Source organism: Syngnathus floridae, chromosome 13, assembly GCF_059516105.1.
Source record: "Syngnathus floridae isolate MCC-2025c chromosome 13, RoL_Sflo_1.0, whole genome shotgun sequence".
Taxonomy (NCBI): Eukaryota; Metazoa; Chordata; class Actinopteri; order Syngnathiformes; family Syngnathidae; genus Syngnathus; species Syngnathus floridae.
Window position 1 is genome coordinate 8,695,676 of NC_142425.1, and position 25,213 is coordinate 8,720,888.

Consider the following 25,213-nt stretch of genomic DNA (forward strand, 5'->3'; position numbering starts at 1 on the left):
AAGTGGGGGTTCCCTGAGGACTCTGATATCCTTCCACATCCCCAAACATGCTTAGTCAGATTGAGCACTCCTGATTGCCTGTAGGTGTGTTTTTTTTTGGTAAAAAACAAACATGTATTATAAGGCTTTTTTTTGGGGTAAAAAATGACTACGTAAAGTAAGGCTTTGTCTATACTAAAAAATGACCATGTATAGTAACGATTTTTTTTAGTTAAAAAGAAATTACCGCGTAAAGTAAGGTTTTTTCTTTACTAAAAAGATGACCATGAATAATAAAACTTCTAATTGCAGTAAAAAAGAAACACTTAAAGACTTTTTTTTGTATTAAAAAAACAGACCATGTATATACTAGTAAGGCCTTTTTTTTTCAAAGACCATGTATAACAAAGCTTTCTTAGAAAATGAAGTCAAAATTTTGCAAAGAACCTTGGCACCTCCTGCTGGCTACTTGGTGCCAGCACATGGATATATTGCAAGTTTGCGTGATGTTTTATGTGCTTTTTTGTGCTGGGGTGCAGGTGGCCACTGTGGAGGACAGCGTCATCGACTTCTATCACTCCCGCATTCCCAAGAAGCAACGGAAGAGGACAATGGTGGAGGAGTTGCTGGCTGATGCCGAGTTCCGGAGGTTAGTAACATGACCAGACTTGCAGTTCATTGGCTAATGTTTTGTCCAATTGACTTTAGTAAGTCAATGGGAAAATTCAAACCAGTAATTAAAAACCGAAACGAGGCTTGGAATTATTTTACCATTTTATTTGTTTTGATTTGCTCTGTGAAATCCATAAAAATATTCCTTGCATGATTGCAATCAACTAAAATTGCATTAAAGCAAAGGAACTTCACAACCATCTTCCTGGTGCAACAACAGGTCAGTTCTCTAACATTGAGATCAGAAAGTTACTCGATGTCCAAGGGTACTCTGTGCATCAGAAGAATCTTCTGGACTCTGCTGTGGATCTGCTCCCAGTAGGATGGACTGGGTTCTCTGGTGTACAACCTGGGAAGGCCAGACAAAGAAACATATTCTGTTGTAAAAAAATATATTTTGTTGTGTGTTTCCAACTCCAACATGTTGATGATATTCTCTTTGTCCACTAGAGGGCGCCACAGCACCACGTGAAACAACTATGACTTGAAAACTGACACTTCCTCCTAAATTCTTCATTCCACCTTGAACACAAATCGTGGGTGTACTATGTCGTAACGCAACAACTTCACTACCCGATTAGTTACACAACGATCCTTTTTGATGAGCTCTTGAGCCTACTATGCACAACTCACTGTGCAGCCATATATTTGACGTGGTCCAAATCAAGTCCCAAAGTCAGAAAGGAGAATCACGTCCATCGCCCCACAGACTTCACCGCAAGTGACATCACAGTGGAGGCCTCCAGTCAGGTAGTCTTGAATCATTCTGCCTGGACGTCTACTCGCATGCCATCACTGTTTGCGTAAAACGGCGAGCTCTGGCAGTTGCAGTTTTTGTACTTTTTGGATATGTATACTCATCGTGAATGTCTTTTGTTCAACAAAGCTACATATATTTTTTTCAAATCATTTCCTTTTCCGATGTGTCCAGGGTATTAAAAAAATTGACGCATTTTTTTCCAAAATGTTACGCCCAAAAAAACTTTAATATCGTTTCAAATTTGTTGGCTGAAAATCAAGTCAAATAAAAAAGCAAATAAAACAAAAGCCATGCAAATTGTCTGACGTCACTTGGCCACACCTCCGGTGGGCGTAACCCAGCCGGCTTTTACCTCCGCCCCCATAGCTGTGTAAACAAGGAACCGAAGCAGCAAGTCATCGTGACTCCGTTTTATTTCCATTGCACTCTTGCGTTACTATTCTATTGGTCACTTCTCAGAAGGTGCAGTCATATAAATAGTATAAGGCAAGCCCCCCCCCCACCCCCCTGCTCTTGGTTGCCACGTTTCGTCGCGTCGGACGCTTTTTCCTCCCGACAAAAGACGGCACACATGGATCCTCACAACACTAACGCGGAGGCGAAGGGGAGCCTGCTGAGCCACGCGAAGACGCTCAGGCTCCACACGGGAAATTTAGTCAACAGAGCCCGCTTGACGAAGAAATGTCCATGTTCCCCCAGCGAGGAGGTAAACTTCTCTTTAATACCTTCGACCGAGCGAGCGTCCGGGTAGCTAGCGGAGCAGGTGTGCTAATAGCCTTAGAGGGGAAACATGCCTGACGTTGAGACTTATGTCAACATTTCCCTAAAGAGAAAGAAAATTGTCGCTCTCAATATGACGCCCCCAACATTCACTGGTTGTAAGTCGAACGCGAACGACTCTCAGTTTGACTTAACTATACAAAACAAATTTACTCTGTAAATACCTGCAAGTATTTTCAAATGCTCCCTTCCACATCAAAAGGCCTAATCATTTCCCTATTTTTGACCTTTACTACTCACGTGGGCACCAGGTTTCTAACCACTGATATATTATGAATGGTTAGGTTACGTAACTTAATTAACATCCCGTCCTGGATGTCATTTTATCATTTGCATCAACGCTAGCTGCAACTTAGTTTGGTTTACTGGAAAAACTTCACAGCACAAGCCAGCTCCCTGTCTGCCATTATATCATTTTAAAATACATCATAATCTATATCATTACACCTTCAGTTGTAAACTTAAGCCTATCTTTAAACACTAACTAGAAACCCTGCCCCAGGCTCAAAACACTCACCTCACCGCCTAACTCGGTAAACTGTACGAAACCCAAGCACGAACCATAACTCTTCTCGCTCAAACGTATAGTCTGATTCTGCAACAGCATTGACCCTGAGCATTGATTTATAACCAAGTGTTGCATTCTTTATGCAGCTGGCCTCCACGCCCTTTGAGCCTCAGCGAAATGGTAAATTGGATGGCGTAACATTGATGGAAGTCATCCACTTGCTATGCTTTATAATACATGCCCGCACAAGTCAAGTGGAGAAACATGGTCTTGATCTTGCAGTCTACTGTAAATGTCTCCTCATCACTTGTCGGGAAATATTATTGGAATCATCAGGTTTGTCGAAATTTGGCTACGTATGAAATGAGCAAGCTCTGTTTGTCTTTCTCAGCTTCAAGAATGCATTCAGGCTACGCTGAGCAGCTGGTTCTCCGCAATAGAAGGACCAACTGAGGTGAGGTGACCATTATTACTCACATCGGTGTTTGGGGTTGCATTTTTAGTCCTCGAGAACCATGGAAACATAAGTATCTTGTGAGGAAGGAAGCATAATGTTTGAATTGAAGAACAAACTGATTAGTTGTATTTGCCTTATGGGGCGAGGCTCCACACGGTCGGACAGCAGGATTTCGACATAACAACTGGTGTGACGGACTTCAAAGGATGCCTGAAAAGAAGCTGTCACGGCCAATGTTCATGCAATACTAGACAGTCGTCTGAGGCGCCATTCCAAAAAGTCTCATCTGTCTGTTACAATGAATGGGGGGAGGTGAAACAGTTCATTGCCGTCTTATTAAAATGGAACCCAAGATAAGCAACAAAGAAGCGAGTGATACTTCATTTAGTGTGTCTGTGTGTGTGTTTGGTCAAGTGGACACATACCTCAGCTATGCTAATCATCCACTGGAGTCAAATGGCAATGGGTAGTTAAGTTATAAGAGTCGGATGTACATAGTCACAGTAGACAGTCAGCTGTCCCTCGAGTGGGGTTCGGAAAATAGAGTAGATACAAAAAGCCTACATACCCCATGTTTTTGTTATAGGATGAAAAAAAATCAGTTCAAAATTCACACTCGTGACTTATGACTTGCACCACTTGACTGGAAAAAAAGAATCCTCATAACTGGGCCATGTGGCTGCGGTCAGATTCTACCATCCACATTTTTCAGACATGTATTACAGTAAATGGGAGTCAGCACCCCTCCCACCATTTAAATTGCTTGACTAAAACTCAAATGTCCTCGTCTGCTTTTTCCGAGATCTTTTTATAAGAGCACAAGCCGTGATCAGAAGTGAGTTTCCACAGCGTCAGAGCGGGTTTTGTTGTCGAGAAAGGGGTACAAAATAATTTTCCAAACCATCAAATATTCTGTACCATTGAATGCATTCAGTTTGATGCATTTCAACAGGGGTGTTTAGACTTTTGATATCCACAAAAAGAAGGGCTCTCGTTCAGGGTCGGACTTCTTTACAACACGCTGTGCCAGAGTAACTCTGCACAGCTTCTAAAACAACAAAGCAATGCAACCTAATAATCTGCTTCCCATTGGTCAGAAAGCTTGCGAGGGCCAAGCGCTGCTCAGCGAGTTAAACCAACTTTTTTTGGTTTTTGTAGGATTTACCCGACACATTGGACTGTAACATCCCCCAGGCCACAGATGCGATCATACCTGAGGAGAGGGAGGAGCTTAAGGTGTCAGGTTTGTACCTTAAACAATCTTAGCATGGCATATGTTCAACTTAACGTCTCATTGTCTTAAAATACCTTCAATTGGATTTTCTATAATTTAAGCATTTTTATTTTTATTTTTTTTTTTTAAATATGAGCTTCAGCGGCCGCTCACTTAATTGCTTCCACATGTGGCTTTGTTTCGGCAGCCAAGCTGTTCCTCTTCGAGTCGGATCAGTCGTCCATCAGAGATGCAGTGGAGATGGGTAAGAAAGAGTAATATTTAGAAATGAAATGACACCGTCATCGACTGTATCTTTTCTTTCCAGCCTGTCAGACGTTGGCTGTGTCCCAGCTGGACTCTGTTATCATCGCGCCGCGAAGGCTCCTTAGCGACGACGTCCAAACGCTGGCTCCCCTTCAGCCGGCGTGGGAGGAGCTGGAGGCGCTCGTCCGCAGCCAGAGGATCGCCGCTATCGGAACTTCCGACCTGGACAAGGACCTGCTGGAGCAGCTTTACATCTGGGCTCAGGTCTGTTTCAAATGTCATGTGCAAAAAAAAAAAAATGTGAAGGCAATTTATTGTTGATCGGTGTGTGTGCCTCGTTGTCCAGGTCAAGCCCAGCAGCAACCAAGTGAACCTGGCCTCCTGCTGCGTGATGCCCCCCGAGTTGACCGCCTTCGCCAAAGAGTTTGACATCCAGCTTCTCACACACAACGATCCTGCGGGTGAGCATCTCTTTTTCAGTTTTGTTTCTTATAGTATATATATATATATTTTTCCATTGCTCAATGGTCACCTACCTTAGGGCAAAACGGCTCACTTGAGGAATCGTGACCAGAGAGTTAAATTAGGGAACTCCGAACTCGATTGGAGAAGTTACCGCTGTCATTTCCACGCAGAGTTGATATCAGCGGCCACCTTCCGGGAGGCGATGCAGGAGGGAACGCAGCACGCGAGCGCAGCCGACTGGAGGCTAGAGTGGCTCCTTCGCTACTCCGTCATCGTCAAGAGTCGCGGCATCATCAAGGCCATGGGCTACCTGTTCAGCGCCAGGAAGGCGGAACTCTAGCGGAGGCAAGCGAGGGATGAAGCCATTTGTCGTCTTTTCCATTCACGACCACATGCAAAGTAACAGCTCTGCAAACATGGAACGCTGCCTATCATACATTTACTGTCACATACTCTCTTGAGATTTGTATGAGTTCGACATTTTTTAGCTGAATCATTTGGGTAAAAAAAAAAAAAAGAAGCACTCGTAACAAAGATTTAGTGATTTTGGGCTTTGTGAGTTTTACTGTTCAGCTACTTGCCAGAGAAGATCAGTTTTGCACAATAAGTTTACCAAAACACAAGTTCACCAAAAAGACCCTATATCGCTAAATTGTTGTGAGGAGTGGCCAAAAGTGGGCCTTTTTTCAGCAACATGCATTGTGCACATAACAATGTGGCTGGACACAAAGCGTACCTCTAAGACTTTTAACGCATCATCGGATTTTATAGTTGATGAGGTGTGCAGATATCAAAATTCATCCGGTACAATGAATATTTCTGTGACGTAAAAGGTAGTTTGAGTGACTGATTGTCACCTTGTGACTTGTGGCTTTACTGTTGGGTTATGTAGTGATTTCCTCAACCGTCTTCAAATGTGAAGTGCCTCATTGCATCTGATCTCATGTTCATGTTTTTATCAACGTTTCGTAATGTCACCAAATGTCTGTCCAAAAAAACTGTTGATTTTTTTTCTTCTTCTGATGATTTGTATTGTTAGAGGAATGGATTATGAAGGTCAGATTTAATTGCAAGATTTTCTTTTTCAGACTAATTTGCATTCCTCATTTAAGAAAAATGCACTAACTCAGATACAATTTTACTATTGGAAGCTCAGCTAGATATTTTTTACTCCAACATTTATTGATTTGTTGCCAGGGATAACATTCACGTCATTTGTCAAGAGATTAAATTCGTATTTTGAGATTAGGTTGCAATTGATATCATCTGTTTTTCCCCTTTAATATCTTTAAAGGTAGGGAAATATATTTTCTAAGGCATTTTTATTTATGAGTTAAAAGTTGCTTGATCCAGTAAATCACTTGAAAATATCACTGCTGTACTGGAAACATCCATATACTATCATTTGTTTGTCAAAAATGGTCTTTATTAAACTGTATGTTAAATAAAAACATTGTTGGTGTTGATCTCAATTGTTTTAGACATTGGATGCTTCTCTACAATTTTTTATTTAGATAATTTATTTGAAAAACTATAGATGTTACTATTGTGAGGATAATTGGAAGTTGAATTTATATATTCTATCAGGTTTTAATAATTTAAACTTCTAAGCATCTAAATACTTCTTCGTCGTATATACCCATTTATTCAATAAGTTTCTTGGTCAAGGCTGGAAAATAAACCAAATAAATAAATCGAGGTCCTCTGCGCTCCACGTCGCGTCTCTGTCTATCGATTGCTTTGGTCTGATTTCCAAAGCGGAAGTGACAAGCCGGTCCAAGATGGTGGTTACCAGAAGAGGAGTACGCGTGGGTTCTCCAAATCAAACAAATCTTGAGCAAGCCTCCAACATCCAGGTAAATACACTTGCAACTTTCTCCCAGAAGCGCAACCCATTTTATTCATAAGCGAGAAATTTTAACTTTCCGTTGTGGTCATCTACCATCTGCGCGTCCTCCTCCAACTCACGTGGCCCACGCTGGCATTCGTCAATGATTTCAAATCGTCTAATGGGTACAAACATTTCCAGATGTTTAGTCCAAACGTAAAAATTAATAATGTGTGTGTTTTAAGTGGTAAATAAACCAAATGTTCTACCTAACTGACGCACTATCTATCGATCTATCTGTCGATCTATCGAGACTGAAATAATGGTAAATATACATAACAGAGGAAACAACCAAAAGTATCATTTAAAATGAAAAACAAAATTCACAAACTGGTTGAAATTTGCTGATGTTTGCATTTGCAATGTTGTCCAATGCCTAGCGAGAACTACATCAAAACACACTGACACAAACACATTGGTTTGAGCCGTCTGATGTTTTCTCTCGCTCCTCACAGGCAACTCCATCAACGGGGCGAAGAACTAGGAGTGGGGCCTCACAAGCGGCAAACTCAGTGAAAACCAGCAGCCGCCTTAGAGAAGACAGCAGCGACTCTCCGACGCCCTCATTGAAAAGATGCTCCCGAGCCTTCAGACTCCACAGCCCCGAGCAGCCTTGCACCCCCGTGAGCTCAGTCCACGAAGCAGATGTGTCCGACCTGGACTCGTGCTCCTCTGTCACATTCAACGCGGACCAGCCCATGACGCGCAGCAGGGCGGCCTGCAAAACTGATCAAGAAGAATCCGAGCTGGGGTCCTGCGCACCAAAGAATGTCCGAAGTACGAGAAGGAGCGCTCCAAACAAGAGGGTGGAATCCCTTAGCTCTGTTGTGTCCCACAGTGAAACTCCAGCTATGGGCAGCAGAAGAAGGAGCAAAAGGCTTTCCATCACCTTGAATTCCGCAGAAGATGAATTGTCCGATGCGGACTCTTGCTGTTCTTTAGCGACTGTGGAGAAAACGGTCAGAAGCAAGAGAAGTAGGGCGGCACACAACGTCGATCCAGTCAAGACCGGAAATAATGAGGCGGAATCCTCCTCTTCACTGCCGACGGAATCGCAAAGAGTCACCCGAAGTCAAAAGAGAAGCACCAGATCTTCTGCCAAAGCGAAAGAGTTCGACCTCTCTGATGCCAGCAGCTTCACTTCCGAAGCCTCTCCAGCTTCTCAATCCACGATTCGCAGGAGTGCAAGAACAAGAAAGGTGGGTCCCATTCCCCTGAACTTGGACGAAACCTCCACAAGCTCGTCGACTCCAAGCCGAAGAACAACTAGACGGACCGCCGCCGAGAAGTCTTGCGACTCAGAGGGCTTTGAATCTGGCTCTGATTACACCGTCAGCGCTAAGCGGCTGATGAAGACCCCCTCCTCTAGTTCCAAGAACGCCGAGTCGGATTCTGAGCAGACAGAAGGTCATTCTACTCTGGTTAGGGCCGGCTCGGGGAGCTCTCAGCAGCATGTGCCACTGAAAGGTCTGTGGGTTGTCTTGGAGACCTCCCCAGAGGGACACGTACTGCACGACTCTATGCTGGAGACCACAGTAGTCGCCGAAGACGCGGACTGTACGTTGCTGGAAGAAGAGAAGGAAGTCAGCGTGCCGTCGACTGAAGCAGCAGTGAACCAAGTCAAACTGGCAGATCCGAATGAACAGGAGGTTCTTGTGGAGGCCGCAATGGCGGCTCCAGATCAGCAGCACGAGCGCTCCGCTGAAAAGCAGGATGAAGACGACTCGGCGGTGGAAAAGATGGAAGAGGAAACGGGGTCTTCACTCTCGGAAGCAAGATGCGAGGATGTCGGAGGAGACGATGAAAAGGACGACGACGTGCGCACAGAGGTGTCTGGTGATGACCAGGTTTTGTGCGGGAGTGGGTCGACAACTCAGGGAAAAGAGGACGACATGGAGGTAGAGCAGGTGACGTGTCAGGAGGTAGTCATGGAGATCAGCACGGAAGATGGTTGTGAGGAGAAGCCGGAAGAGGCTGTGGTGTCGGTCGATGAGCGAGTGACACCTGACGAATCTCAACTTGAGGATGCAAAAGCCACTGAGAAAACCTCAACAAGCCATCCTGTTGCGAGCAGAGATGATGAAGAGATGGAATTAGAAGAAGAGGACATGGGGGAGACACAAGGCCACTCCGGGAAGCCAGAGGAGGTTGCGGCGACCGTCGTTGAGGAGACGACGTTTAAGAAGTCACCGCTCAAGGACATGAAAGATTCCAAGAAAACCAAGACAATCAGTCTCTTGGAGAGCAGTGAGGACAAGGAGGACGAGGACATCTCCGACCACCAAGTAGAGGACACAGAAGAGCAACAAGGCCCTTCCAGGAAGCCCGAAAAGGAGACAACAGCGACCGTCGTTGATGAGACGACGTTTAAGAAATCACCGCTCAAGGACATGAAAGCTTCCAAAAAAAACAAGACAATCAGTCTCTTGGAGAGCAGTGAGGACAAGGAGGATGAGGACATCTCTGACCAACAAGTAGAGGACACAGAAGAGCAACAAAGCCCTTCCAGGAAGCCTGAAAAGGAGACGACGTTTAAGAAATCACCGCTTAGGGACATGAAAGCTTCCAAGAAAACCAAGACAATCAGTCTCTTGGAGAGCAGTGAGGACAAAGAGGACGAGGACATCTCTGACCACCAAGTAGAGGACACAGAAGAGCAACAAGGTCCTTCCAGGAAGCCCAACAAGGAGACGACGTTAACGAAATCACCGCTCAAGGACATGAAAGCTTCCCAGAAAACGAAGAAAATCAGTCTCTTGGAGAGCAGTGAGGACGAGGAGGACGAGGACATCTCCGACCACCAAGTCGAGGACACAGAAGAGCAACAAGGCCCTTCCAGGAGGCCCAAAAAGGAGACGACGTTTAAGAAATCACCGCTCAAGGACATGAGAGCTTCCCAGAAAACGAAGAAAATCAGTCTCTTGGAGTCCGAGGAGGACGAGGACATCTTCGACCACAAAGTCGAGGACACAAAAAAGCAACAAGGCCCCTCCAGGAGGCCCAAAGAGGAGACGAAGTTTAAGAAATCACCGCTCAAGGACATGAAAGCTTCCCAGAAAACAAAGAAAATCAGTCTCTTGGAGACCGAGGAGAACGAGGACATCTTCGACCACCAAGTCGAAGACACAGAAGAGCAACAAGACCCTTCCAGGAGGCCAGAAAAGAAGACAACGTTTAAGAAATCACCGCTCAAGGACATGAAAGCTTCCCAGAAAACGAAAAAAATCAGTCTCTTGGAGACCGAGGAGAACGAGGACATCTTCGACCACCAAGTCGAGGACACAGAAGAGCAACAAGACCCTTCCAGGAGGCCCAAAAAGAAGACGACGTTTAAGAAATCACCGCTCAAGGACATGAAAGCTTCCCAGAAAACGAAGAAAATCAGTCTCTTGGAGACCAAGGAGGACGAGGACATCTTGGACCACCAAGTCGAGGACACAGAAAAGCAACAAGACCCTTCCAGGAGGCCCAAAAAAGAGACGACATTTAAGAAATCACCGCGCAAGGACATGAAAGCTTCCCAGAAAACGAAGAAAATCAGTCTCTTGGAGACCGAGGAGGACGAGGACATCTTCGACCACCAAGTCGAGGACACAGAAGAGCAACAAGGCCCTTCCAGGACGCCCAAAAAGGAGACGACGTTTAAGAAATCACCGCTCAAGGACATGAAAGCTTCCCAGAAAACGAAGAAAATCAGTCTCTTGGAGAGCAGTGAGGACGAGGAGGACGAGGACATCTTCGACCACCAAGTCAAGGACACAGAAGATCAACAAGGCCCTTCCAGGAGGCCCAAAAAGAAGACAACGTTTAAGAAATCACCGCTCAAGGACATGAAAGCTTCCCAGAAAACGAAGAAAATCAGTCTCTTGGAGACCGAGGAGGACGAGGACATCTCTGACCACCAAGTCGAGGACACAGAAAAGCAACAAGGCTCTTCCAGGAGGTCCAAAAAGGAGACGACGTTTAAGAAATCACCGCTCAAGGACATGAAAGCTTCCCAGAAAACAAAGAAAATCAGTCTCTTGGAGAGCAGTGAGGACGAGGAGGACGAGGACATCTTCGACTACCAAGTTGAGGACACAGAAGAGCAACAAGGCCCTTCCAGGAGGCCCAAAAAGGAGACGACGTGTAAGAAAACGAAGAAAATCAGTCTCTTGGAGAGCAGTGAGGACGAGGAGGACGATGACATCTTCGACTCCCTAGTTGAGGACACAGAAGAGCAACAAGGCCCTTCCAGGAGGCCCGAAAAGAAGACGACGGCAGGCATGTCGGTCGACGGTCTGTTTATGGTGGACGCGCGACCTGGGCAGGAAGTGGATGAAGATTACTACACGGAGCGCCTCACGAGAGAGGAGGTGGTGGGCACCAAGGAAGAGGAGGAAGAGGACGACGAGGAATTTGTAGATGAGGAGGCAGATGACGACGACTATGGGGAAGAGGCGCTTCTCTTGTCCAGCAGGAATCCTTCACTGTGAGTACAACACGAGCAGACACTTAACTAAGTTCACCAAATGTCACCAGGTTTTTATTTTTTCTGTTAGTGCATGCCTTGTAATTCATATAGCTACGTCTTGCCGTAAGGCAGAAGCGGTACAGACAACCACAAAATGAACACTGGCATTGAGCTGCTTTAGACCACAGCTCACACTCCGACACTCACACGCAAGTCCAGTTCCAATGCCACGCCTCGTAGTCCACACCATAGTTGTAGCACACTCGCTCTTTCTTGAGCAACTTTTAGAGGCAAATTCAACAAGAGGACTCCAAAGTGTCCATCCAGTATAAATTTGTCACATCATTATTTTTCGTTGAGTTTGATTAGGAGCGCGTGAAGGAAATGAGCCGTGACGTCGCCTCGCCTTTTTGTTGCAGGAAGAAGATGTCCAGTCGCATCGACCCGGGCGTCAACATGAAACAGCTGGGGGGTTTGTACATCACTTTCGACGGCAGCAGATCGAAACATAGCTCCACTTTGCTGAGCCGACCCAAGAAGAAGGACCAGGATGAGGTAAACGCAGATGTGTTTTCCAGGCTGTGATTGATAATAAGCATTATCAAGGTTCTGCACTGCTGAGGAAATCCATGACAGCCTGATAGTTTTTGTCACGTTGCTTCTTCTGGCTTTGTGAAAGTTGGTTTTATTGCTGTGATTGATTATTGTGATGATTATTACACTTCACAATTACAAAATTGGCGTAATCGTCAAAAATAATGATTATCAATCTGGATTGGTAGCCGGTCTTCATGCAGGAAAAACATACTTTAATTCATAAAGTTGTACCTTTTATTTAATTTTAAATTTTGTTTGGTCCAAAAGGAACTTAATTAGCGCTTCAAAGATTTATTTTGTTTGATACCAAAACGAATCATTTGTGATGTGTGATTTCTATCATTTCATAATCAATCAGCCCTACAGTCACTTATCCCAGATTTAAAAAAAATAATAATAATAATTAGTTTTACTGAGCTTTTACTTACTGGTCCCAAAATGCCACAAGATGGCGCCAAAGCCCCGTCTGATTGAAAAGTTGTGCACGATTGTGGTGACAAGGAGTTATATACAAATGAGGAAACGAGATACTAAATTGAAGGGAGTAGTAGTGTTCTGGTGCCACCCTGTGGTATTCATTCTAATTTCATCTTTTTCCCGTGTAAAGTGATGGGACTTTGCATTATAAATGAATGGACCAAATAGATAGACAAATAAACAATGATGGCTCTGTCCACAGCTGATGAAGAAGAGCGTGATAGGATCAGACTTTGAGAAGAAAGAGGCGGTGCCACCGTACACAGAGTCCAAAAAAGCCTTAAAACTAAAGCGCAGGGTAAGTTGAACTCTCTTTTGGAGATATTTTACTCGAGTATTTGCACAATGCTGAGACATTTCAATAAATTTGTCATTTTATTGTTATTTATCTGTTCTGTATAGGAAAGGTTATTTAGTTTGGTTGTAATGGTACACTGATTCATTTAAATCAGTTGTCAACTTCAAGTTGTATGACTCGTGCAGGTGGAGCGTGAGAAGACCACAGGCGATGCTTGGTTCAACATGAAAGCTCCTGAGCTGACCCAAGAGCTGAAGGGAGACTTGAAACTGCTGAAGATGAGAGGCTCCATGGATCCCAAGAGGTTCTACAAGAAGAACGACAGAGACGGCTTCCCCAAGTACTTCCAGGTCAGGGCAAAAAAACAAAACAAATGGGGGGGGGGGTATATTGCAAGTTTGCGTGATGTTTTATGTGCTTTTTTGTGCTGGGGTGCAGGTGGCCACTGTGGAGGACAGCGCCATCGACTTCTATCACTCCCGCATTCCCAAGAAGCAACGGAAGAGGACAATGGTGGAGGAGTTGCTGGCTGATGCCGAGTTCAGGAGGTTAGTAACATGACCAGACTTGCAGTTCAATGGCTAACGTTTTGTTCAATTGATTTTAGTAAAAATTCAAATCAGGAATTAAAAACCGAAACTAGGCTTTTGTTTGAGAAAATATTTTTATTTTAACCATGAAAATAGTAAACAGTGTAATTAACCCCGGAATGAACATCTAATACAATTGATACTCCATTGAGTGGTATATGCAAGAATGTTGGTGGATGTAAAAAAACAAGATACATGCAATACACTTTGACAGTAGTCGTTAAAATTGAAAACATGACTTAATTTATGTACTGTTTTTTTTTTTTTCCCCCCCAGCAACAACAAGAAAAGGTACCAGAGTATTGTGGCTGAGAAAGCAGCTCAGGCGTCAGGCAAAAACAAGAAATTCAGGAAGAATACATTCCACAAGAAATCACAGAAAGTCACAAAGTAAGCGTGTGTGTGAGACAAGAGTCTTAAGGGTTTATACACAAAATAACTTATAAATCAAGATAAACTTGTAAACTGTATTTTTCCCGTGTAGAAATGCGATGTGATGTTTAAAGTCAACCCCCAAATTTCCTGTGCAGCCTAACAACGAGTTGAAACACGGTGTTCTGATTATTGTATAATTTGTAGAATATGTATTAAACAGGCAAAATTCAACTGTTTTTAATCAACCAAGGGGTAGCCATTTTGCCACTTGTGGTTGCCAAGTGTAGGTCACAACCAATCACGGCTCACCAGTTTTCTTCAGCTGGCCTGTGATTGGTTATGACCTGAGATGTCATTTTCTCGTATTGCACAAACGCAACATTAACCAAGATGTCATGTTTTGACTAGTGGGGGCACATGCAACAAATTATTGGAAAGAAAATTTGGGGGTTGACTTTCTCTTTAAACTGAACCCATGCAAAAGTTTAACAATTTTGTAGTTTTTCAAATTATTTTGAAACTGAAATATTTAAGACTGATCAAGATCATTGTACATGCTGTGGCATTTTTCACTTAAAAACGTAGAAGAAGTGTGATTACTTATTTCTATAATCAATACGATCTAATTTTAAACTATTGCTTCCATTTATATCTTGGAATTATTTTACCATTTCATTTGTTTGATTTGCTCTGTGAAATCCATAAAAAATATTCTTTGCATGATTGCTATCAACTAATATTGCATTAAAGCAAAAGAATATCACAACCATCTTCCTGGTGCATTTTTGTGCGGCTTCATCTTTGTCTGTTTGTTTCAGCCGGTATTTGAAATGTGCATAGCTTGTGCGAGACTCACCGCAACAACAGGTCAGTTCTCTAACATTGAGATCAGAAAGTTACTCGATGTCCAAGGGTACTCTGTGCGTCAGAAGAATCTTCTGGACTCTGCTGTGGATCTGCTCCCAGTAGGATGGACTGGGTTCTCTGGTGTGCAACCTGGTAAGGCCAGAGAAAGAAACATATTCTGTTGTAAAAAAATATATATTTTTGTGTATGTCCAAGTCCAACATGTTGACGATATTCTCTTTGTCCACTAGAGGGCGCCACAGCACCACGTGAAACAACTTTGACAAACTTGGAAACTGAGTGACATTTACTCCTAAATTCTTCATTCCACCTTGAACACAAACCATGCGTGTACTATGTCGCAACGCAACAACTTCACTACCCGATTAGCTACACAACAATCCTTTTTTTGATGAGCTCTTGAGCCTACTATGCACAACTCACTGTGCAGCCAAATATTTGACATGTTCAAAATCAAGTCCCAAAGTCAGAAAGGAGAATCATGAACAGACTGCAAAGTTGCAGCTTAGTTTCTGTGCAAAGATGAAACCCGAGTCAAGTAGCGAGGCGTGCCCTTCTCCATCGCCGCTCTAATCTGACGCACCGCAACTCTTGTGGCGTTTTCAATTGCGGCAAAACTATCGTTCATTTCCCACAATTGACTGTGCTGAGATTGTCTATTGATTTTAATGTTTGCTTATGAGCTGAGTTTGCAGGGCTGTTCCGGAGGCGGAGGAGAAGACGACCGCGGGCCGACGTTGGCGTCGGCCATGGGATCGACTGGCAAGCCGGCGTGATGGATGACAAGCTCTCTTGTGAATGTATTAGAGTGAGTGTCAGGTCAAAGTTATCAAGAGTGAGGCAGCGAAACAAATCAATACACTTTCCTTTTTGTTTTCCCTCCTCTACTCCTGATAATGAACAAACATGACGGGACATCAGCGCCTCTAATTTAGCGCGCGCACACACGCACATGCGACCGCCAGCTCGTGGAATTGCCATGTCGCTGTTCTATATCCCATCATTGGGACAACAGGCAGGTGCCTTCTTGTCTGTGGAGATCTTATGAGCAAACAGAAAGTGTGGATTTATTTACACAGACGCATTGGGAGGAATTCATCATGGCAAACATGACAAGGATTGTAAAATTAGACGGGATTTTTTTTATCAGCCTTCCAGACAAAACAAAGCCCAATTGTCTTGACGTGACATTGTAGTTTTGTGAGTGTGCCAAGTGTTCTTTGACCTTTCTCCTAGGGAGCGTTTGGTAGTCCCGTGGTCTCTCCTTTTTGGACCAGGAGAGGCGGAGGAGGTTGGAAGAGAACTTTGGCTCAGCTCAGAGTCTGCAACAACAAGAACACTGGACCTTCTTCAACATGTATGTAAATGTACGTATTGAAATAAAAGATGACTTTTTCCAGTGTAAATGTATTTTCTTTGAAATCAGGTTTGCTCAGTGTGGCCTACCGGAGTCATCATTGGAGAAGCTGACTGTGTGGCAGCAGTGCACGTGACTCGAAGGAGAGTAGGTTTTTGGCAGACTACTGCACGTCGGAACCTGTCGAGACACAGCGCAGGAGAACGGATCACAGATCATCACGTTGACATTTCTCCTGGATGTGTGGGACTAAAGCAACAAAACACGGTACTGCTTTTGAAACGAATGTGCTTCCTGTTGAAGGCTATCATTAGGTATCCATTTACTAATTGCAGTTTGACTCTTAACTACCTGGGTTAATTGTTCACTGGGGACTGTCGTAGTCAATATCAGTGTTCAACCATGGCTAGATTTTTTTTTTTTTTTTAAAGAAATTAAGACCATGGCTATTTATTTTTGAAAAAAAAAAAGACCATGTATGTAAGGCTTTTTTTTTTTTTTTTTTTTTTTTTTTTTAAAGAAAAAAATGACCATGTAAGGCTTTCATAAGAAAAAAAAAGATTTTTTTTTTTTAATGACCATGTATATCAAGGTGTTTTTTTTAGAAAAAAAATTACCGTGTTAAAAAAAAAAAATTAAATGTAAAGCTGTTTTTTTAAGAAAGAAAAAATGACCAGAAAAATTTATTTTATTTATTTACTTGATTTAAAAAGTCTTACGACACTTGCTCATTTTTTTATTATTATTATTATTTTTTTTACAATGCCGGACTACATGGTCATTCAAAAAATAACCTACTTTGTATATTATTGTATAAATGGACTTGTGCTATTACCGACCAGGAATAGAGGGAGGCTCTCTGTCTCCTTCTTGAAGTAGAACGGTCCGAGCTGGAAGTGTCTCAGCCTTTGCTCAGCATCCAGGGAGAGCTGGCACATTTTTCGGTGGGTGTAAGGTGACAGCGCCCGAGTCGTGGAGGCAACAGTGGGCCTCTGGTAGCCTGGCACTTGACAACCTCTGTGTTTTCGTGGTTTTGCTTCACAGGAAATATGGCGGCACGGGGGTGGGGAGGGGGAGCGTCTGCATGTGGACCATCCTACATAATTTGGAGACCTCCTTGCCAAAGATGAAAATGGCCTCAATTGAGCGAAGCTGGCCATCTGTGAGGACAAAAATACAATTCATTCAGCTTTCTAACAACCGCTGAATTATCCCAACTCTAATGGCCTCTAACTTCAACTTCCTGTCTGTAATGGCATCTGGGATAAATAAGATTAGATCAAATATTCATTCTAGTCTAATACAATAAAACAAAAGCATTTAGGGAGCCAAATTGCTATTCAGGGAAATCGTATCACACTAAAGCTATTTCTAAGAGAACGATGAACGATCGGACACTGATGCTGCCAATTCATTAAAGCTTGATTGAACTGAATCAAAGCAAATAGGCTTATCCTATTTCATCTACAAACACGGACTCACCTCTTTCTGCTGCGGGGCAGTCGAGTCTTCAACCTATTGTGTAGGATCAACATATATTAATAACTTCATCGGGATGAAAATAACTCAAATGATATTTCATCAAAACTTGCATTGCATTTGTGTCTCGCGAGGAGACTTACTGGCCAATCGTTCTCCTGGATGAACGACGTCTTTGAAAACTCTACAGTGGGAAAGGCACCCTGGAGACACAAGACGAGTGACATCTTGAGAGAGGGAGACAATAGGAAGACTACAAAATAGACGCGCGCAAAGCCCGGGAGGCCAATTTACGACCGTAGTTGTTCCGTCTGGACTCGGTCTTGAGTGAAACAAATTGCAGAATAGACCGTGGTGATGTTTCAAAGAAAAAAATAAAAATATGGCTTTATGGAGGGAGACGGTCTAACGCTCAGGGAAGTCGCAGCAGACAAATGTGCATGAAATGAAAGTAGGTTGGAAGACTTTTTGTCACAGTTAAGCAGTTTTCTATGAAAAGAGTGGAACATTTCTTGTCATCTTAGACAATGATCTGTTCAGATATAATGGGTCAAAAGTATTGGGACGCCAACAGGGAAGAAAATTACATGCTTCCTCTTTGTACTCTTCTGGGAAGGCGAGTTGTTGGTATGTGATTGTGGGAACTTAGAACTACGTATAAATACAGCAAAAATGTCCTTTATTTTTATCACCTCAAACAGCATTTCAGGCTTCATTTTAAATTTACTTTGGTCTGGCGCTACATCTGTACCTACAGAAAATGGAAAGTCCTTTGAATAGTAGTTTAGTTTAATGCTTCGTGAACAAATATTCCATATATTAAAAAAAAAGAAGCTAAAACTAGCAATTACACATCTAAAAACTAAACTCAAAATATTTTTAATAATAAAGGAATTGAGCCTACATGGAAGCTGGCCGACGTCTCCATCATCAGTGTGTCTCTCTGCATGGGGTCTTTAACACCGCTCAGATTGGGCCCATGTTTCAGGAAGTCTTTGCTGTTTTGCGTCATCGTGGCAAGGGTCTTCCTCTCTGACACCAGCAAAAAAAGTAAGCCAACATATAAACACAAGGCTTTTTTTTTTTTTTTTTTGCACAGGGGAATGTTATCCTCTCAAAAAGCTTACCCTGAATCAGCTGAAAAGATGTTGTGTCAGCTAAGAAGAAGAAAAGCGCAGTCAGTGGAGATAGAAGCTAATAGCTCGCATGCTTGCACAGCACAGGATGTAGAACTCAAGAGATGAGCGGAGAAACCTCAAGAGGGCTTTTTACCTTTTAGGAGGTCAGCGACTGCAGAGGGGTCAACGGCATCGGTGTACGTCTGGTGTCGCGCGTGACGTGGAGACAAAGCCAATCAATATGGTTAACGAGGTTAATGTGACAGCCTCTCATCGGATACACTACATTATTAGATCAGCAATTTTATTTATTCACCGTCATCATTCTTACCTTTTCAAAAACCAGCAGCTGGTTAAAGTGTAATGGGAAGCGTGGCGGCAAGCAGCTAGTTTTCCTGCATTGGCCCATGATGCAAACACTTAAGTGGATGTCTCCGGTCTTGGGCAGGCGCATGCCGTGACATGTGACCTATTGGTACAAATGTGGTTTTAACATGTAATGTTGTCACCAATGAAGAAAATGGTGCAGGTATGCATACAAGTTGTTTCCTATTTACATTTATTAGACAGTGAAATTATTTTTAAATATTTTCTTTTTATTATGACTAACAGAAACACCACTTTCAAATGATTAGAACATTACATAAGAATATGTAATTTTTAAAAAATATATATGATGTGATATTTAACACATCTAGATAGTAGAGTAATTTAATTTTTTGAATGGAACTAGTGCAAAAAAATGAAACAGATAACTCAATGAATTATCAAATTTAAAACAAATATCGATTTTGTTTGTTCATCGTGGAAACACAAAGCCTGTAGATCATGCAGCATTTCTGAAAATAGTCACGTTCTGGACATAGGTCATCGGCGTAAAGGAAAAAGAGGCCACATTTATATGAGAGTAAAGCTTACTAATAGCAAATAAATTTATTTTTGTTGAGATTTGGGAACGGCACACGTACCTTGTGAATGTCCAACGACACTGTACATTTCCAAGATTTTTTGTGCAGTTTGGAGGAGGAGAGCGTCATGGCCATTTAAACTCACTCGCAAGAGTGTTGTCATGGCAACCAAACAGACCACGTATGGATTGTTTATCCCACTGAGCATTTTAGGCATTCCTTTTTTTCTTTTTTTACACACAACTACGTTTTTTTTTTTAAAAAAAAAAAAAAAAAAAGGAAGGCAGTTCACTAGTGTTGGCTCGTGAGTGAACGATGGGTTCAAAAGAACAAACCCTTTCAGTGAACGAGAGTGAACGAATCACTTCCTAAAGTGCTTCGTTCTTTTTTCAGTTCATATGACTTCAACCAGTAGGTGTCAGTAATGCCCATTGAAGCTGGTGCCACCTCGCCGTAAAACAAAACGAGGAAGAAAATGACGTAACTTCCTGTACACGCACGAGTCGTGAATTGCATTTCCTGTTCCTCAACAGAACGGATCTGTGAGTGACCGAATTAGTGAGTGAGTGAGTGATTTGCATTTCCAGTTAATCGCGAGAACGGACCAGTTAGAAAACCTATCCTGACTTTCCCGTTCGCGAGCGAGTTAATAGGTCAACTGCCTTTCTTCCCGTGCATCAACAGATCAGTCAGTGAACGTGTTGCGTCTCCCTCCTGGCGTGAACTATGTAAGCCAGAATGTCGATTTACGATTTGCCAAGGAAAGAAAGAACCACTCACTGAAACACCACTTCTTTTATGCATGTTCTCTCTAAACTAACGGCTAATTTTATTGCATGAAGGGATGCGCCGTTATGCAACAACGGGGAGATTATGCTTCTCTTTGGGTAATCTTGATTTTATATCACTTATAGTAGTTTTTAAATAACGTGTATGCATATATACGACTAAATATTGTTATCCAATATATCTACTGCAATTTCAGATTTAGATTGCTGGTTTGAAATATACTTTATTATTTTAATAAACATTAAAACCTGTTAAAACTTGTCTGGTGTTTTTATTCCTTGTTTTTATTTTTTTGGGCATGAAATTTTTTTTTTGACATTTGGTTAACTGCTTTATATGACTATGTATATGTGTTTTACGGTGTGTAATATGTGTTGGTGTCTCCCAAAATAAAGAGCAAGTAGTCAAATACACATTCTTGGCACGTACAAAAAATGCATAAAGTTATTAGGTACACCTGAAAATGGTGGTGTACCTAATGGAGTGTCCGTGTGACGTCACAGATCAACCAGCCAATCAGGAGGTGGGGGTGAGGGTGGGTGTGGCACTTTTCACTTTGAGTTCAGCTTTAGCCATGATTTATCCCTAATAAAGGGGCCTGTTATTAGGTACACCTGAAAATGGTGGCATACCTAAAGGAGTGTCCGTGTGACGTCATAGATCAAACAGCCAATCAGAAAGTGGGGGTGAAGGCGGGTGTGGCACTTTTCACTTAAACCAGGGGTGTCGACCTCCAGTCCTCGAGGGGCCGCGTTCCAATATGTTTTCCAAGTGACCCTCGTTAAGCGCACCTGCGTGAAAAGTTTTAGCCACTTTCACGTTCAAAAGTAGCTAAAACTTTTCACGCAGGTGCACTTAACGAGGGAACCACACGGACACTCTATTAGGTACACCGCCATTTTCAAGTGTACCTAATAACAGGCCACTTTATTAGGGAAATATCATGGTCAAAGGTCACAGGTGTCAAGCTCGAGTCCTCTCGGCCGCGTTCCAATATGTTTTCCAAGTGACCCTCGTTAAGCGCACCTGCGTGAAAAGTTTTAGCCACTTTCACGTTCAAAAGTAGCTAAAACTTTTCACGCAGGTGCACTTAACGAGGGAACCACACGGACACTCCATTAGGTACACCGCCATTTTCAAGTGTACCTAATAACAGGCCACTTTATTAGGGATAAATCATGGTCAAAGGTCACAGGTGTCAAGCTCTAGTCCTCTCGGCCGCGTTCCAACATGTTTTCCAAGTGACCCTTGTTAAGCGCACCTGCGTGAAAAGTTTTAGCCACTTTCACGTTCAAAAGTAGCTAAAACTTTTCACGCAGGTGCACTTAACGAGGGAACCACACGGACACTCTATTAGGTACACCGCCATTTTCAAGTGTACCTAATAACAGGCCACTTTATTAGGGAAACATCATGGTCAAAGGTCACAGGTGTCACGCTCTAGTCCTCTCGGCCGCGTTCCAATATGTTTTCCAAGTGACCCTCGTTAAGCGCACCTGCGTGAAAAGTTTTAGCCACTTTCACGTTCAAAAGTAGCTAAAACTTTTCACGCAGGTGCACTTAACGAGGGAACCACACGGACACTCCATTAGGTACACCGCCATTTTCAAGTGTACCTAATAACAGGCCACTTTATTAGGGAAATATCATGGTCAAAGGTCACAGGTGTCAAGCTCTAGTCCTCTCGGCCGCGTTCCAATATGTTTTCCAAGTGACCCTCGTTAAGCGCACCTGCGTGAAAAGTTTTAGCCACTTTCACGTTCAAAAGTAGCTAAAACTTTTCACGCAGGTGCACTTAACGAGGGAACCACACGGACACTCCATTAGGTACACCGCCATTTTCAAGTGTACCTAATAACAGGCCACTTTATTAGGGAAATATCATGGTCAAAGGTCACAGGTGTCAAGCTCTAGTCCTCTCGGCCGCGTTCCAATATGTTTTCCAAGTGACACTCGTTAAGCGCACCTGCGTGAAAAGTTTTAGCCACTTTCACGTTCAAAAGTAGCTAAAACTTTTCACGCAGGTGCACTTAACGAGGGAACCACACGGACACTCCATTAGGTACACCGCCATTTTCAAGTGTACCTAATAACAGGCCACTTTATTAGGGAAATATCATGGTCAAAGGTCACAGGTGTCAAGCTCTAGTCCTCTCGGCCGCGTTCCAATATGTTTTCCAAGTGACCCTCGTTAAGCGCACCTGCGTGAAAAGTTTTAGCCACTTTCACGTTCAAAAGTAGCTAAAACTTTTCACGCAGGTGCACTTAACGAGGGAACCACACGGACACTCCATTAGGTACACCGCCATTTTCAAGTGTACCTAATAACAGGCCACTTTATTAGGGAAATATCATGGTCAAAGGTCATAGCTGTCAAGCTCTAGTCCTCTCGGCCGCGTTCCAATATGTTTTCCAAGTGACCCTCGTTAAGCGCACCTGCGTGAAAAGTTTTAGCCACTTTCACGTTCAAAAGTAGCTAAAACTTTTCACGCAGGTGCACTTAACGAGGGAATTCCCTAATAAAGGGGCCTGTTATTAGGTACACTTGAAAATGGCGGTGTACCTAATGGAGTGTCCAAGTGACGTCACAGATCAAACAGCAAGTGGGGGTGAGGGCGGGCGAGGCACTTTTCACTTAAACCAGGGGTGTTGACCTCCAGTCCTCGAGGGGCCGAGTAAACGGATTCTAAAGATTCAATTCACTTAACTGGAATGCACATCACAAGTACAAAACAGTCCAGACAGCCATAGGTTGAAATAGCTGACTGGTTAATGACATGGGCTCTTACTTGGTAATAATTTGGTTCAATCCCAGGTGTTAGAATACAACTAAATGTGCTTTTATTGTACAATTAACCCTTTATTTATTTGTTCATTCATTTTATTTTTTTTACCTCATGTAGTGTACCTATTGAAGTGTGCATGAGGTGTACTTAATCACAGGACACTTCATTAGGGAAAAAGCTTAAGTGAAAATGAAAAGTGCCACACCCACCCTCTCCCCCACTTTCTGATTGGCTGTTTGATCTGTGACGTCATTCGGACACTCCATTAGGTACACCGACATTTTCAGGTGTACCTAATAACTTTATGCATTTTTAGTACATGTAAAGAATGTGTATTTGACTACTTGCTCTTTATTTTGGGGGACACCAATAGATATTACACACCGTAAAACACATATACATATTGTCATATAAAGCAGTTAACCAAATGTCAAATTTTTGTTTACATGCCCCAAAAAATAAAAACAAGGAATAAAACACCAGACAAGTTTTAACAGGTTTTAATGTTTATTAAAATAATAATAATAAAAGTACATTTCAAACCAGCAATCTAATGTAAAATTGCAGTAGATATATTGGATAACAATATTTAGGTGTATATGCATACACGTTATTTTAAGTGTTATAAAATCAAGATTACCCAAAGAGAAGCATAATCTCCCCGTTGTTACATAACGGCGCATCTCTTCATGCAATAAACTTAGCCGTTATCTTGGAGAAAACGTGCATAAAAAAAGGGGTTTTTCAGTGAGTGGTTCTTTCTTTCCTTGGCAAATCGTAAATCGACATTCTGGCTTACATAGTTCACGCCAGGAGGAGACGCAACACGTCCACTGACTGATCCGTTGATGCAGGGGAAGGAAGGCAGTTGACCCATTGACTCGTTCGCAAACGGGAAAATCAAGATAGGTTTTCTCACTGGTCCGTTCTCGCGATGAACTGGAAATGCAAACCACTCACCCACTAACTCGGTCACTCATAGATCCGTTCAGTTGGGGAACAGGAAATGCAATTCACGACTCGTTCGTGAACAGGAAGTTATGTCATCTTCTTCCTCGTTTTGTTTTACGGCGAGGTGGCACCAGCTTCAATGGGCATTACTGACACCTACTGGTTGAAGTCATATGAACTGAAACATCCCCCGCCCCCCGAGTGATTCGTTCACTCTCGTTCCCTGAAAAGATTCGTTCATTTGAACGGATTGTTCACTTACAAGCTAACACTATTACAGACTGTTTGGAAACGGTCACTCATTTGTCAGTGTTGACATTATTTTAATAGTCAAATGAAAATTATCTACAGAACTTATATGTACTGTACTTTTATTTATACTTAAAATGATTCAGTTATATTAATAATTTATGTAGTCTTTAAAACAAAACATTTTACTATGTTGCATAGTTGCTTTGTCCTGGGGCAGCTAGTCGACTTTCCATCGTAGATGTTCAACAAAATAAATACATTATGCATTAGTTTGTTTAATGATCGTTTCAGGTTTCTGCAGAGCTTACTGATGAGCTTGCTGATCATTTGAATCAAGTGTGTTGGAGAAAGGCAGAACACAAAACATGGATCAGGGTTTCCTTCCCCTAAAATAGGGGATGCCTTATCCTCAAGTTTGAATATGACTAAAAATATGGCAAACTCATCTTTGAGCAATATATAAGGAGTTATTGTACACAGCCTTTTACTATGTACACAATACATTGTTTTGCATTGTTTTACAAACGCTGCATCATTAATGTGTCTTTTATACAAATACTGGAATTATTGCAATGAGAAAATGTTTATAATATTACAACAAAAAACATTACATATTTAAATAGCTGTAGTAGTCTTGCTTGCATTCACATGTAATCATACATTAACATTTTGTAGTAATAAATAATTTTGAGGGAATTGTGACATTTTTAGTCCATTTATGCCCTGAGGCATAAAGATGTCGATCCTCAAAGTGATGAAGAGTGAAGGCTCCTCCTGTCTGTGTCCATTTAGTGTCTGACATGCTGGCTTCTCTCCTTCTCTCTGTCCACCACGTCACCGTCTGACTTAGACGCCACTTCAGAACTGTAGGCAAAAACCTTATGAGCGACTACATCTGCTAAAAACCCAATATTGTAGTACATGCAA

The 25,213-nt window shown here is 42.6% G+C and overlaps 4 protein-coding genes and 3 long non-coding RNA genes across 8 annotated transcripts in view; 4 read left to right on the plus strand and 3 right to left on the minus strand.

Annotated features, from left to right (window-relative positions):
• Positions 1 to 213: 213 nt before the first annotated feature.
• LOC148388510 (uncharacterized) lies at positions 214 to 1,719 on the plus strand. The gene is made up of 3 exons (XR_015862099.1): positions 214 to 628; positions 872 to 1,008; positions 1,102 to 1,719. It is a non-coding gene; the product is annotated as an uncharacterized LOC148388510 (long non-coding RNA).
• On the minus strand, positions 742 to 1,806 carry LOC148388511 (uncharacterized). The gene is made up of 2 exons (XR_015862101.1): positions 1,285 to 1,806; positions 742 to 1,000 (listed from the first exon to the last, which is right to left on the minus strand). It is a non-coding gene; the product is annotated as an uncharacterized LOC148388511 (long non-coding RNA).
• gclm (glutamate-cysteine ligase, modifier subunit) lies at positions 1,755 to 6,573 on the plus strand. Its single transcript, XM_088394134.1, has 7 exons — positions 1,755 to 2,117; positions 3,091 to 3,153; positions 4,315 to 4,399; positions 4,578 to 4,634; positions 4,698 to 4,900; positions 4,983 to 5,097; positions 5,272 to 6,573. Exons 1-7 carry the CDS (start codon positions 1,983 to 1,985, stop codon positions 5,439 to 5,441), a joined length of 828 nt encoding a protein of 275 aa, XP_088250260.1. The 5' UTR covers positions 1,755 to 1,982; the 3' UTR covers positions 5,442 to 6,573.
• Positions 6,574 to 6,831: 258 nt separating this feature from the next.
• Positions 6,832 to 14,550, plus strand: dnttip2 (deoxynucleotidyltransferase, terminal, interacting protein 2). 2 transcript variants are annotated; one of them, XM_088394123.1, is made up of 8 exons: positions 6,832 to 6,957; positions 7,445 to 11,072; positions 11,214 to 11,460; positions 11,862 to 11,997; positions 12,719 to 12,814; positions 13,000 to 13,164; positions 13,253 to 13,362; positions 13,681 to 14,550. In XM_088394123.1, the coding sequence occupies exons 1-8, from the start codon at positions 6,883 to 6,885 to the stop codon at positions 13,796 to 13,798; spliced, it is 4,575 nt and encodes a 1,524-aa protein (XP_088250249.1). In that variant the 5' UTR covers positions 6,832 to 6,882; the 3' UTR covers positions 13,799 to 14,550. The 2 variants fall into 2 exon arrangements, with proteins under 2 accessions (XP_088250249.1, XP_088250248.1); XM_088394122.1 differs by having other exon boundaries at positions 7,445 to 11,460.
• Positions 13,676 to 19,802, minus strand: spata6 (spermatogenesis associated 6). The gene is made up of 11 exons (XM_088394133.1): positions 19,569 to 19,802; positions 18,932 to 19,069; positions 18,755 to 18,803; positions 18,610 to 18,639; positions 18,387 to 18,514; positions 17,626 to 17,685; positions 17,486 to 17,518; positions 16,843 to 17,163; positions 16,093 to 16,183; positions 15,872 to 15,968; positions 13,676 to 14,775 (listed from the first exon to the last, which is right to left on the minus strand). Exons 1-11 carry the CDS (start codon positions 19,641 to 19,643, stop codon positions 14,676 to 14,678), a joined length of 1,122 nt encoding a protein of 373 aa, XP_088250259.1. The 5' UTR covers positions 19,644 to 19,802; the 3' UTR covers positions 13,676 to 14,675.
• On the plus strand, positions 15,864 to 20,456 carry LOC148388515 (uncharacterized). Its single transcript, XR_015862097.1, has 4 exons — positions 15,864 to 16,003; positions 16,073 to 16,270; positions 16,846 to 16,947; positions 17,048 to 20,456. It is a non-coding gene; the product is annotated as an uncharacterized LOC148388515 (long non-coding RNA).
• A 4,089-nt stretch (positions 20,457 to 24,545) lies between these two features.
• Positions 24,546 to 25,213, minus strand: part of LOC148388516 (cytosolic carboxypeptidase 6-like) — a 167,370-nt gene continuing 166,702 nt past the window's right edge. Inside the window, exon 13 of the mRNA XM_088393479.1 lies at positions 24,546 to 25,150. Within this exon, the coding sequence (XP_088249605.1) occupies positions 25,075 to 25,150 (76 nt within the window). The 3' untranslated portion in view covers positions 24,546 to 25,074. The remainder of the gene's footprint in view (positions 25,151 to 25,213) is intronic.